The sequence below is a fragment of the Typopeltis vanoorti genome, chromosome 4, assembly GCF_054136105.1.
Source record: "Typopeltis vanoorti isolate ZY-2024b chromosome 4, IOZ_Tvanoo_1.0, whole genome shotgun sequence".
NCBI classification, from domain to species: domain Eukaryota; kingdom Metazoa; phylum Arthropoda; class Arachnida; order Uropygi; family Thelyphonidae; genus Typopeltis; species Typopeltis vanoorti.
Genome location: NC_143552.1, coordinates 31075133 through 31089945, shown reverse-complemented (window position 1 = coordinate 31089945; position 14813 = coordinate 31075133). Strand labels below are relative to the sequence as shown.

The following is a 14813-nucleotide window of genomic DNA, read 5'->3' as shown; positions in this document are numbered from 1 at the left end:
AGATTCGTATTCCAGTCTTTGCCCGAAATTCCGCATTCAACGTTTCGGCCGACGAATGGCAGATTTTACATATTATCCTTTGTATCACCCTACGGTCACGTTCGGTGAGTGTGGTGGTCGTTCACTGCGGATAGCACTTGCAGTCAGTAGCGCACTCAGGATTTAATCTTGGAGGGGGCCCGAGCACTCAAGATTTAATCTTGGGTGGGGGGAGAATTGAGTAGACGATTTGAGAATGCACACTGCATTGCATACGACCTATGACTGAGCATCTGCAGTGATTGCCAATACATGATACCAATGATCTCCTCTGGCCTGGCTCGAGCAAACGAAGTAGCGCTCGGTCCCCAAGAGCACTACTTCGTTCGCCTCGCATTCCCAGCGGAGGGGATTCCTTAGAGCTATAGGGTATTCCCACCTTATGCGGCGGCTAATTCATAAGTAGTATAGAAATAGAAGACACAACATAAATAAATAAAAAAAAGAGTTTTAATTAGGAAAAGATTTTTGGAAAATTTTCTAGTGTTTTTCCCTTTTTCTTTTGTGGGTGCCAGTGCCCCTTGGCCCCCTCCCTGGGTGCGCCACTGCTTGCAGTTAACTCCTTGCACTTCCATCTCAGTATGGTATCACTAATTGTTAACTTAGGATGGCCCAGTTTGACAAAACTTTGCCGAACAGATAGGCCTGAAACATATCATCATATCATAACGCCTCTTTCAAACTCCCTCAGCTCCCTTCTCGCAATCATTTCATCTGGACACTGACTCGTTACAGGGCATGATACACTTTGCCCATGGAGGTGTCCGTTGACTTCTTTCCAAGTAGTGTAATCCCCTTTTAGGTGTTTGCAACATAAGGCGTTTTAATAAGGTCCTGTTATTAGTATTTTGAATTCTTCAGACTGCTTGTTTCATAAGTCTGGATAATTAGAGTTCTACCTAGTAAGAAAAATTTTGCTCTTACTTTTGAGATTTTATTTATTACAGATAAGCTGTTCTTATTTCTTAGTTTCTTTGTAGCATAACAGAGAATAGAGAATAGAATTTGTTGTATATCTTTGTATAATCGTGTCTGTTGTTCTTTTAGGTGCCCTAGGAGTGATGTATATGTTTGGTTTTGGAGGACGATACGATCCTTTTTGTGCAATTGGATGTTTACTTGAATCATCTGTTAGAGGAAATTATTATGCAATGGGATATTTAACCGCCTTTTACCACCAACAGAAGATGTATCGCATGGCTATTCAGCTTGGTAGAAAGTGAGTTTGTTTACTTCTTAGCAATCTCATTGCTTTATTGTGATTCTTCTGTTTTCTCTTTCCTGCCAGTATAGTTAAATTTTACTGACTAGTGATGTAGCCGTTGTCTAATGAAAAGATTAGATAAATTGAAGAGACTAAAGGTCAAGGCTTTATTTTGTTTCCGCTTGGTATGAATACTTCAGTTATTGATTTCGTTATCGACAGGAAAATGGTATTCAGGCGGTGCAAGAAAAGTATTTCTGCTGTAGAATTAGAAAAGAAGATTACGCGAAAAAATTATCATCAACAAAGGAAGAACTGAAACCTTAAGTAGTACCAGTTTTATGCTTAGGTGAACACAGATTCAGCAAGGAATGCAAGTGCGCGATTAGTATAGTTTCTGATATTTTTGTGATCCAAAGATTTTTCACTTCAAATCAAGCTTGCCGTAAACCTGTGCGGACCACGGAAGAAGTGACGACAAAGTAATATCCGAAGTATTCATTCCACAGAATTGTAGCTGGTGACAAAAAAAAAGATTCGTATACTGTAGCTGTACAATATTGCAGGTCGTTCATGATGTGGAGAGAAATTTCCATTTTTTTCACAAAAATTAGTGACAAAAATCGAAAGTAGCCTTTAAACAAAAGTCAGATGCACTGTACGCACCGCAAATCAGTGCAGTGAATTTCGAAGCTATTAAGTTTGTTTGGAAGCTACATTTGGAGAAGAAATGTATTTCTCTGACACGGCCTCCTCCCCCCCCAACAAAAAATTACCCAATGTTGATTAGATTTTCTTTCTTTCTTTCTTTTTTTTTTTTTTTTAACAAAGAGATTCTGCAATTGGAATCTCGTAGTGAATAAGTAAGTCGTACACTTCCGACGATTAGTCTCAGTTGCAATCCAATTTGCTCTATCTGAATAGTATGCATACTTCGGTATTTTCATTTTTTTTTTTTTTTTTTTTGAGAAAACGGCACACTGATCGTCTTAAATACACTCATGTTTAAACCTGGAAATCAGTTCAACTTGTATATCTATAAAAAAAAAAAGCAAAGAATACTTACCTAATTCATAGCTTTAATGGAACGTGTGCACTAGAGATATTTAAATAACTTTACGACTTACACATGCAACAAACATTGTATAAATACGTGGGCATCGTCAGGGAAATAGAACGTTAATATCTCGTGTATAATTGATATGATATTACACTATTAGAGTTCAAAGGAACACTCGTAGAAAGGCGCATAGATAAAATTATTTAAATTAATTATTAATTAAAAACCTTATGAAGAATTAATAGTGGTCACTTCCGAAATCTTGGATGTTGAAATATATTCTCATCGGTTCAGATCGGGAAATTCCTTAGCATTTCACGTTCCAAGTAAACGATGATCAAATTTGAACTTGCTGGAATGAAGAAGTTTTGTCTGGTTCCAAAGAACTCTGTGCCTAGTGGCAATAGCGTAAGAAGCAAGGCCAGACTTGTCAGATTCCAAAAATGTAATATAGTCTTGATGTTCTTCAATTCTAATCAATGCAGAACGGCCAGTCTCTCTAAAATAGGAGAGATGACATGTGTAGGATACTTGATAAACACCCAGTAAGGAAAGAGGTGGTAACGTATCCTTCGTTAATGGTAGGAAGGAAGACAGTTTCCAAGCTGGTTTGAAGGAAGGAAGCATATAGATTAAATTTACGAAAAATCCTTGCCGTTTATTCGGAGGTCCCTTTAAGGTAGGGCACTGAAATTCTTTTCACATCGGATTGTAGTCTAGTAAAAGAATGATAATTATCAATATTTTTTGAATGGTAGTTTTGTTGCATATCAGATTGCTTTTAATTTTATTCAATTCATCTAATAAAAGGGGATCAGAAGAGCAGATCGTATAAGCTTTGTGTACAATACTCTAGCCATTTTTTGTGATGAATGATGGTGGGAGGATGAGTGAATGTATCTGCCAGTAAAGGTTGGTTTCCGATAAACTGAAAATTCAACATGACTTGTGGGATTACAAATTATTAATATATCCAAAAAAGGGTAGTTGATTATTGGATTCACATTCAATAGTGAACTTGATACGGGAGTACAAGGAGTTTATTTTCTCTAGGAACTGAAGTAATTCTGACTCGGTGTGGGACCAGATTGCAAATATATCGTTCCACTAAACGTAAACATATACGAGGCTGAAGGAACATAGTGTCAAAGAGTTTGTTGAAGATTCTCTTGTAGTGAGCTGGTATTGTCAGTGAGATTCCGAAGATGACGAGAGAGTTGCTTTGCAAGGTTGTAAGTTGGAGAGCCACTACAGTCCACTACTTGTCGTAGTTGGCTGCTATCCTTATGTATTTTAGGAAGAATGATGAATTCGTAACTTCTCAACAGTAGTGGCACCCCACTACTGTACATCGTCTCATAATTTATTTAATGTGTTAATTTGGTTGTTTTTTGTTGTATCCCTGCTAATAACACTGTAGGTTTTGATCTATCTCTTAATAAGATATTCATTTTACAAATATGCTCGGTAGTACTCATGACAACAGTGGCATTACTTTTGTCAGCCTTCGTGATGACAATATTATATTAATATTCTGTCATAGGGAGGACGACGAACTTATACTTCTGAGAAGGGTATATCTAAAGGAAGTGGTTTTGCTTTGCATAAAACGTAATTTATTAGCTTCATCTATACGAAGTTCTCTGAAATCTTTTTCTACATTGAACATGCTTTATAAGTAAGGCACCTGCGTCTACTTCGTTTCTTGGGGATTGGGAAGTTGTGGAGAGGATTCAGAGACGAGTGACCAAGCTGGTGATACGTCCGTGGAATGTTCTCTATGAGGATAGATTGAGGATGTGTGGGTTGCAGAGTTTAGCTGACAGACGGAGAAGGAGATATGACAGAAACTTATAAGTTACTAAAGGGATGCTATAAGATTGACATAGAAGAAAATTTTCAATACACAGGGAATAGGGGTGGGGAAAGGAGTCACACTTGAAGTTGGCTAAGAGTGTGGTTATTAAGAGTGCGTGTTCTTTATTTGGAGAGTGGTGAATGAGTGGAATACATTGTCAGAGGTCGTTGTGAGTGCCCCCAACAGTGAATAGGTTTAAGGACAAATATGATAGGGATTGTGTTAATGGATAGAGTGGGTCTCCCGCGATTAGTCTTTTGACTCCATGGAATACCCATAATAATAATAATAATAATAATAATAAAGGCATATATCGAGACCTTTAGCCAAAACATTGAGCTCATCATTTTTAGTGTCTATTGGTTAAATTTATAACCCAGCTGTTGAGGTTAGACTTAGTTATCGGTTGAATATTGTGGCGGTTACTGAAACTTTTGGAGCTAGCTTGAAAGTACTCTAAAAGACATCTTCAATCAAACCATTTTGAGTTAATTTGTCGTATTTCGCTATGTGCTCTTCGTCGGCTAGAAGAGCACGCTTAATCCATAAACGTAGACTACTTCGAGTTTGAAATATTAGAAGGAAGAAACCGCCACAATATTCAACCAGTAACTGAGTCAACCTATTTAAATTTACCATCAACGCAGGCTATTTTATATGTCATAATAAGTTGTTCCAATAAATAGAAGACACAGCAATGGGCAGTCCTATCTCAGATTATTTGTTCGTGAAGATTCTTTTTCTAGATTCTTCACGAACAAACAATGTTTCCTCAGCCTCGTATATGGTTCCGTTTGTGTATGATTTCGTAGCGTTTCACGTTTCAAGGAAAAGACGATCGAATTCGAACTTGCGTGAGAAGCAAGGCCAGAGTTCCAAAAATGTGATATAGTCTTGATTTTCTTAAATTCTGATCAAGGCACAATGGCCAATCTGTCCAGAATAGGAATAGGAAAGATGACATGTACAGGGCTACTGATAAACTCGGTAAGGAAAAAAGTGGTAACGTATCCTTTATTTATGGCAACACTCTTCAATGTTTATAATCTGATTTCGGGATATTGTCAACCTATTTAAATTTCCCATGGTATTTAACAAGTACCCTTTGCATGTCATCTTTCCTAAATAAAATAACCTGAGTTGATGGTAAATTGAAATAGGTTGACAATATCTCGTAGGAAATCAGATTATAAACACTGAAGAGTGTTGCCATAAACAAAGGATAAGGTACCACCTTTTTCCTTACCGAGTGTTTATCAAGTGTTTATTTAAACGCTCTCCGGCGTTTAAATAATATTAGCCATCCTAACCTGATCAGACTGTACGCCAATCTTCAAGTTATGGGAATAGATCGCTATTAATTGTTCATAAGTTTTTTAATTAATTAAAATAATTATTTAAAATAATTTTTGCACCTTACTGCAATTGTTCCCTTGAATTCTAATAGTGCAATACAGAGGCATTCAACCTTTTTACCTTATGGCACATTAAAGCTACTTACTAAAATTCTACGGCACACCATTCAAGTATTAAGAAATATATCGACTATTTCAAATAAAGACGAAACCCATCGCAACCCTCTTTTTGAAACTTCATTTATTTATGACACGTCGTAATCAATGAGACCTCTGAGCTTGGCGTTGTTTCATTATGTCCTTTGTATGAGATCGGATTGTAGATAGTGGAAAACTCGTAGTCTTCATTAAAATTCAACACCGTTGAAACACAGCGAAACAGATCTTACAGAATTGAAACCGATTCAGCTGTGTCGGCGAGAAAAATGCTCAAACATTTCAGTTGTTCATTGATTAAACCTATCTTGTCTTTATACGACGCCGATGCTACAGTGTAAGCGAGTCGTATGCTATAATTGTCGCACAACTGGAGGAACTCGTAAACACATAACAACGATGCATATCTATAATAACAGGTATAATAAATCTATATTATATTAATATAATCCTAACTGTTATTCACTCTTAACAATTCTGTTCGATGCAATATAAACATTATGACTCCTCATATACTTTGTAGGTAAAATGAGCAAAAAAAACTTCTTTTACATTAATTTTTATTCTTTTATATCAAAATCTTGCGGCACACCGGTTGAAAATCGCTGGTGTAATTTCTTGTACTGTATATAAACTGCACGTATTTAATTGGTATAAATGCAGCGTGATTTTTTGTTACTTACTCAAAACAGAGCTAAAGCTTTATTGAGTTTTCAAACTAATTTTTTTTTCTTGGTTATCATTCTGTATAATTTCTAGACTTTCTGAAACAGAAGATTTTTCCTGTATTGCTGAAGAGACAGAATGTGAAGTGGGAGGCGTCATACAAGGAGTAGCCCTCGGCTGTTTCTATTTTGCACTCTGTTTGCAGGATGGTACTGGTATTGCAAAGGATATTGAGCGTGCAAAAGAACTGTTTCGGAAGGTACTGTGGCTTTATTATTTTTGTTCAAATAGATTCATGCTTAATTTTAGTGTGCTCCCTCAGCATAAACTATAGATCATGGGATTTCCTCCAATGAGAAATACAAAAAAAAAAAAAAAAAAAAAGAAATTTATGAAAATAGAGTTTAAAAATATATGTTTGTATCTAAAATTTCTATTAAGTTTAATATTTAAAGTAGAACTCTAGTTTCTTCATCCAGTGATAATTCTTTTACGGCGTTGGGTTTGGATTTTGGAATAATTGAAGCTATCAGGTCAGAATATTATGTTACTTGTATGTGTTCTCGGCCTATTTACCAGCTTTGCGAACTGCAAAAAAAAAAAAAAAAAAAAAAAAAAAAAAAATTCAGGAGGAAAATCCTTCCACCACCGTATGAGATCGGTCTTTAACACTACAAAAATTATGGAAAATTAAATTAAATTAATATGCAATGCAATAGTATTCTTACTGGCAGGACCTTCCCTGCACCGCCTGGATTCGAATAACCTAGTTGCTTTTAGCCAAAGTAACTAAGTTTATGAAGAAAGTATATTATACCTGTCAGTTTTGGAGATTTAGGGAGTTTTTATCCATTAAGAGTGAATAAAATCCGAGATGAAAAACCTTACTTCCTTAAAATTTGCATACTGAAAGAACAGAAAAATACCCAATAATGTAGACAATAGAAAAGCATAGAACTAAATGCTAAGAATATTCAGAAGGAATGACCGTCTTATGCTAATGAAGTACATATGAAAGAACATTCAGAAAGATGATGAATTACATACCAAAGTGGAAAGGATTATGTGTTCGTCACACATGTTGATTGGATTTTAACGGTATAGATGCGAACACAGATTGATAAAAAAAAATAACTATTTATTAACTTAAACGCTAATATTTCGCTGGTATTATATCCAGCATCTTCAGAGCATACAAACAAAGTTTGTTACAGCAGTGAGTTTGTAACAAACTTTGTTTGTATGCTATGAAGATGCTGGATATAATACCAGCGAAATATTAGTGATTAAGTTAATAAATAGTTATTTTCTTATCAATCTGTGTTCGCATCTATACCGTTAAAATCCAGTCAACATACATACCAAAGGATCGAAGAAACAGATGCAGAAATTGAACGATGAAACGCTGCTCTTGACCGAAACAAGCCACTTAGCCTGGATTCGTGAGCATGTGAAAGGAGACACATGCAATCGACAGATATAAAATAGCGGCCTAGTTTTGGTTACGTGAATGGTAATTCAAACCAAACTAGCATTTTTTAGTGCAGTATAATAAATACTAGCTTATGAATGAAAGTAATGTTTTTATTCTAAAAGGTTAACGACGTTGAAAATAAAATAAAAAAAATCAAACTAAACGAAGAAAATGACATCCAAAACATTGTCATTTATTTATTTTTTTAATTATATAAAAATGAAACAACACACGATATATATATTCAAATGTCTCACTATTTTTCCGTTACAGACCAGAGTTTTGAGTACAGAACATAAAACAGTCATTAACATACAAGTATAAAATAGTTCCATAAGACCTAAGTGCTATTTGTTGTGTCCTTAATATCTCGTTGAACCATCACTGAGTATACTATTGACTGAATCCTATTGAGTAGCAATACTCGGTAGAATCTTAATCCTGTTGAGCACTGCTACCATTGAAAAAACTGCAGGAGGTGGGGGCATTGATGTTTTATTCCTGCAGTTATGATTTTGTCTAGGATGATGAGAGACTATCAATGCGTTACTGAAAATTCTAAGATAATAAAATAACATCTATTAGTAATTATAGGAACGAAGAGTAGAATGTTACCTTTTTATCTCGATGAAATGTTCATTTGAAAACAGTTTTCGAATACTTCTCTAGTAATTCTCTGATTATTACTGATTATTACTTGATTCTCTAGTAATAATCAATTCAAATAGTTGTCTTGAGTTTTTTCCTTCTACGTCGTGATTTCCCCTTTACATTAACTGCGAAACCTTGGTAGCTCATTCGGTATTGAAGATGACCTTTGGTCAGAAAGACCACGGTTCGACTCCCTTATAGGACTCAAAGGACCTTCATAAGGTTTTTCCATTTGAAGGTGAGTTAGTTGGTTTCATACGAAAGTGGAAGGAATTTTTCTCTCTGAAATTGTTTTTCATCTCGCAAAACAGGAAAAATGGCAGACGAATGAACAAAATTACAACACTAGGTTCGTAGCCATAGTTATTTTGACTGTAATTCCTAAAACCACAATCACATTATCTGCTTCTCCTTTTTCTTGGAGAGATTTATTACAGTTTTTTCCCTTAACCTTTTTTCCCAATGTTCTTCAGTGAATATACCTCCTCACCAACAGCAACCGTATCACTTACGTAGTGTTAGCGGTGCCATTGCATTCGCAAGTCCCCGATAAAATTATCACATATATATAAACGGTGATTCCTCAAAAACACCACTACCAAAAAGGGTAGTATTTGGTATTTTTTTGAGGAATTATGGCAAAACCTGACCACAATAGGCATTAGTTTTCGAGATCCTAAATTTATTAATGTTTCTTAATTAAAATTCCTAATCAAAGTTCCTAATGGATTAAAAGAGTTTTCTTTTTCAGGCTCTTGAGTTAGCACCAACAGTCGTGGTGAATTTACACGTGAACGCTGTTCACGGGCTCGTTTGATTGCTCCGGAGCGACAGCTACAGTCTCACTGAAGATTCCACAAATTAAGGCTTTTAAGTCTAAGATGATTATTTTGGTTTAATTATGTTATATTTTTGATAAATGAATGTGGATCGTTATAAGACGAAATTAATAATAAAATGGATGTTCTTACTTTTATAAATAATTATTTTTCGTGTATGAAATTAAAAAAATAAATTACTGAGATTACAGTATTAATGTTAATTAAGAGGAGCATATACAAATTGTAGCAATATTATCAAGCTGTTACAGTTTGACAGGTTGGGTGAATCTTGATTACGGCAGTCACCACAGTCTACCACAGTAGTAAATGGTAAAGTCAACCAATGGACATTAGCTTCTTCAGCATGCTTTTTTTTACCGATATTTTAACGATTGTGAGTCATCTAATTGATCTCTGCCTGTTTTAATCTAAACCTCTTGGAACGATTGTAGCATCCAATTACTACACTCATTGACAGCTCAACCAAAAACATTTTTAGATAAGGTTTTTACTTCTTTTCCACCCTCTCCCTTCCTCTCTTTTCATCTTTCGTACAATTCTCACCGGAATTTGCAAGGTATTGAAATGTAATGTTAATTTCTTCTTTCTATGCAAGGCGTTCACCATTTCGTCCTGTAAGATGAACAAATTCGCACTTGAAATCGCCCTAAAATTTAACGTCTAGTTACATGATATAATAGTTGGATATTCCTTCACTAATTTTTCACACTAGACTGGCTATTCGATTCGCACACTGTGATAGATGTTTTTGAAAAATGTGGTGGAACAATTTTTTGAGAAACTAAACATTTTCCATAGTTTAGCTTTGGCCAAAGTGCTTCTTGGTTTTTCTTTAATGACCAAAACACGGATCGTTCTGTAGTTAAATCCGAAGAGAAGAAATGGTAGTTTATCTCAGTCAGGGAGCAATCAGAAAACGCTTAACCCAGCTGGATACAGAGATATACGCGTGATACAAAAGAGTTGGTCGAAGAGTATTTATTTATTTATGAAGAGTATTTACATAAATCGCATTAAGCGACATAAATCGCTTAATTCGATTTATGTCGTTTTGTGTTTTTCTTTTTATTGTGGTACTTGCCATATAAATATCAAGATTGTTATAAGAACGGGAGCCATAAATGACAGCAACCTTTATTAAGTGTATAAAGTAAACTCAGTAGAATTTAGTTTATATTCTAAGAACAGTCGTAATAGTGCTGTAATTTAATCAATGTGTATCAAATTACTATTTGATAAAATAATTTGTTACTAGTTACTAGTTACTAGCAAAAGAGCGGCAAGAGAGAGAGAGAGAGATTTAGAATATTTCTAGAAACTTTGAGTGATTGGCCCGGTTAAATGTATAAGTCTCAGACCGGTTTGTTTGCTTTTCTAGAGGCATTTTCTAAAATTCTCAGAATATTCTAAAAGAAAATCCTGCAATTTCCTTATGCGACTAGCTAATTCGTCTTAAGATAAAAATCCAATATTAATATTCTTTGCATTCTTCACTGCATAATGGACAAATTAACACAACAATTTTGTTTTATTTGTTCGCTTTCAAAAGTAAAAACAGATTCCTATCCTATCCTAATTTACGCTCACGCATAGACCTACGCTTGATACTGTATAGACATTCGGAACAGAAATCCTACGGAATAAGTTGGTTACTCCTTATTCCTGGAGATGTCCTATGTCTGTAGAAGCGTGTGTTCATGGGGGTTGGTTCTGACGAACGAAAACCCGAGTTTCCTGCTGAAAAAAAACTTACCACCGTATGAGACCGGTTAACTCACCTTTCGTCTGAAGAGACCAAATAAAGGTTCCTCACGTCACTGATGAGAATCGAACCCAGGTCTTTCCTACCAAAGGGCTTCGTCTATACTGATTGAGCTACGGAGGCTCTAAAACAGATTAAAATAGTAAAAAGAGTAAAAATTATATTCATATGTGCTTTTGTACTACTGTTAAGCTCATTAATAAATTTGAAAGTTAATGTCATTTTAACCTCTTTTTATGTTGATTTGTTTTTAAGTGTTATACTTAGAATACAAGAAACACGTGATGTGTTTTTGATGAACAGATTCCTATCCCAGGAAATAAGAAATAACCAAACCTGACGAATCCTTCTAGGTGTACAATATTTCACTAAATGATATCTTTTGATACTTTTAGTGATAGTAGTAATTAAATACTGCTAAACATTTAAATATTTAATGCCTTCAATTAAATATTGAAGGAATGACATTGCCAAATGCTGCCATTATACTTGATCCATCTTTTCTATGCTTATGTGGAAATTCTCTCTCTCTCTCTCTCTCTCTCTCGGTAACGTTCGTTACAACGAGGAGGGTTCTTGTTATTAGTTATTAGCAACCAAGTGCATAATTGTTGTTAGCAACCGCTGTGCTGCTAAATCTGACGGAGTTAAGGGTCAGCTATTTGAAGGACATCTCAGTGCAAATGAAACGGAATCACCTATGAGACGATAGAAAATGGTGCCTCATATGTTACTAAATATTCTAGTGCTGTTGAAAATCTTTACGGTAAGTATTAACTGGTTATTTTCAGTGTTGCGAATTATTTGGTCATAAGATTACATCCGTTTTCAAAATTTGTTTTGTTTATTCTTAAATGTTTGTTTTTAGGTGTTTAATGATAAATGTTTTGTATTCATATGTATCTGAAACATAACTTAGGTACGTTACTAATGCTTCATGAAAAAACAGTTCAAGCGATTATAAACTGTGCTCAGATGACTAGCTAATTACGAAAAACTTATATAACAACAGTTAGTACATTAGTACCTTTGGTGAAGGGTTAAGTAATCCGAAAATGCTCTAGAAAGAGAACATGAAATTATCATGGTGGATGAATTTCGCTCTTACAGGATTATAAAATGATATAAATCATTTTATATTTCACGCCCTTGCAAAATATAAATTTAAAATTGGTTTCTATCAACCATGCATCCCAAACACATTTTTCATGATTGTAGTATCAAAATAACTTACAAAGGAGAAAATAGGTTCAAATAATTGTTTGAACGTTAACGTATCCGCTCTCCAGCCAATTTTCCGGAAGTGCTAACAGTGATGGGCGGCGGTAGCGAAGTTGGTGGATTGGGTGGTGGAAATAGGGTTTTAGAGCAGGTGCCCTCCCTCAATGAGGTTTTGGCTCCCTGGAGGTGTCTCATAATAAAATAAAATAATTTCTGTTATAAAGTCTGCAAAGTAAAATTTTGAAGGGAATTTTTAAGATTTTTGCTGAATTTGTGCTTTGCATTTTTCCGAAATAGAATATAAAATTTTATATTATTTCTTATATATTTTTCTTTTCCCGAAGTACAAAAGTTTCGCTTTAAAAAATAAATTTTCGAAAGTTTATGATAAGGACGGCAAATGGTCTCTGTTTTCCTCAAATTTCTGCGTAGATCTGAATCCTGTCTTAAAGATGTCGAAGGAAGGTACCCACAAGAATAACAGTCAGAAGTTAAAAACACCAAAAGTTCTCGATTGATCTTTTTGAAACCTAAGTATTCTTGTTACTTTTTTAAAACTTGGGTCCACCTAAGCTTTCCACTTTTCCCTCATTGAGATTTCACGGTCTTGGAGTCACGCCTCTTGTTCGGTTCACCTGAATCTCCTAAAGCAGGCAGAAAACGCGGTGTTCGGGCACACCCTCGTGACATTCTCTTATATTCTGGTATAAAATTGTTGTGATATAAGACAATCTTGAATGTTATTTTCATTCTCGTTAGATTTTAATGTACAAGATACGTTTTTAATTAAAATGATTTTGCTTGTACATTTACCGAGATTATTCAATTTATGTAAGCTCGTTTAGTTGTGCACATGAAAAAATAAATCCATTCTTCGTCACCTGCTTCGAGATTTACAGAGAAAGCAAATCAACGTTCGAAAAAGATGGCGGTTGCTGTGAAAGCATTTCATGTGTTGTGTGCCGAATACGTTACTCCAGAAGTTAAGTGTTATGAAAGAAATGGATTTTTGTATACCGGAAAATTTGTGAGTACCGGGTTGAATTACCATGGTTCTCTTTAATGAGGTCATATTGTTTTCCAATAAAATTCTCTTGTGTCGAAGACCTCAAAAAGTTCAGCGGACAGCTGAGCCAATCTGGTTCAACTATCAAACCTACAAGGAAACAGTGCATTAGAAATAGCGAAACTAAGTAGATGGCATTGATGAAACTACGAAGTATGGATTGCTTTGTAAGGTTAGTACATGTGCTATGGCTATACAGTAGTTTGATAATATACTGGCAAGTTGGTATAACGTAAATAATGTGTAATAACATTCAGTTACAGGGAATTGATTTTTGTGCATGTCTGGCTACTCTAAGATTGCGGTATCATGTTTTGTGTTGACACATTTTTGTTGAAAAAAAAAAGTGTAACAAGAGATTGTATTTAATTTTAAGAAATGGACAAAGTGAAAGCGAATTCCGTTTAGGTTGTAATAAAGGTTAATTATTCTTAATACTGTTTCTGTGAGAGTGACATTTCTTTCTTAATTAAATTCCTGTTTTTTTTTTCATGTTTATCCTAATATAAATATAGTTTGAATTAGTAATTCAGCGGAGCATATAAGAATTCGAATATAAGGAATGGAACACTTAATTACGGCAGACGTTTACTAATCATTTTGTTTAATGTGGGTTATTTCTGACAGAATGTTTTACTAATGATTAAGGATATTCGAAAATCGTTTACTTAGGATTTATCACTTTCGCACACGTAACATTTTGGTAATGTCGGGGGAGGGGACGTTACATTTGCAGGTGTAGGAGCAATCAGAAAATCCTAGTCTCTGTCCTCTCCTGTCACCCATATTCATATGAATCAAACAGGAAGAATGTTCTGTTTTAATTTGTATAACTTAACAATGAAAATCTAATAGTGAACAATGCTATAATATTGTAAGTAATTCATCATACAAAACTAAAAGTTTTGATCTGTCATTCATATAATCACAGGTTAAAAAAATAATTTCTAGCTAAATAATTGATTTTTAAAATCTTAAAAATAAAACTTTAAAATAGCGTAACGTTTAAAAAAAGAAACTCATGAATACTTGTATCACTCGACCCTAAAATTATCGATCCCCCCCAGTCGGGGAGATCGATAATTTTAGGGTAGAGTCCCCCCCCCCCATCTCACGTCTCGGACGCTAAGAATTTTTCACGCCTTTTTCGACTGAAGACGAGATAACAGGTTTCATAAGGATTCCCTAGTCGGATTATTTTCTTCCGCTAAATACTGGTCTGAAAACACGTAATCGGACAATACACTCATCTTATAGTAAGAGGATAGTTTTTTTTTTTTTTTTTTTTTACTTATTTGCAATACGTGTGCGTTGACGTGTTATTCTAATTATTTACCTCCTCTTCTTGTATATTCACCTCTCTACTTTTTTCTAATTACGTTTTCGTTATGACAATACGGATTATATTCTCACAGCGGCGGAAGAACGAGACACCGCCATACAGCTAGCTTGATGAGAA

The 14813-nt window shown here is 34.8% G+C and overlaps 1 protein-coding gene across 1 annotated transcript; it reads left to right on the top strand.

Moving 5' to 3' along the window:
• The first annotated feature begins 1146 nt into the window (after nt 1-1146).
• On the top strand, nt 1147-9286 carry LOC150107199 (LRP2-binding protein-like). The gene is made up of 3 exons (XM_090391684.1): nt 1147-1258; nt 6432-6597; nt 9215-9286. The coding sequence occupies exons 1-3, from the start codon at nt 1191-1193 to the stop codon at nt 9278-9280; spliced, it is 300 nt and encodes a 99-aa protein (XP_090247810.1). The 5' UTR covers nt 1147-1190; the 3' UTR covers nt 9281-9286.
• The last annotated feature ends 5527 nt before the right edge of the window (nt 9287-14813 follow it).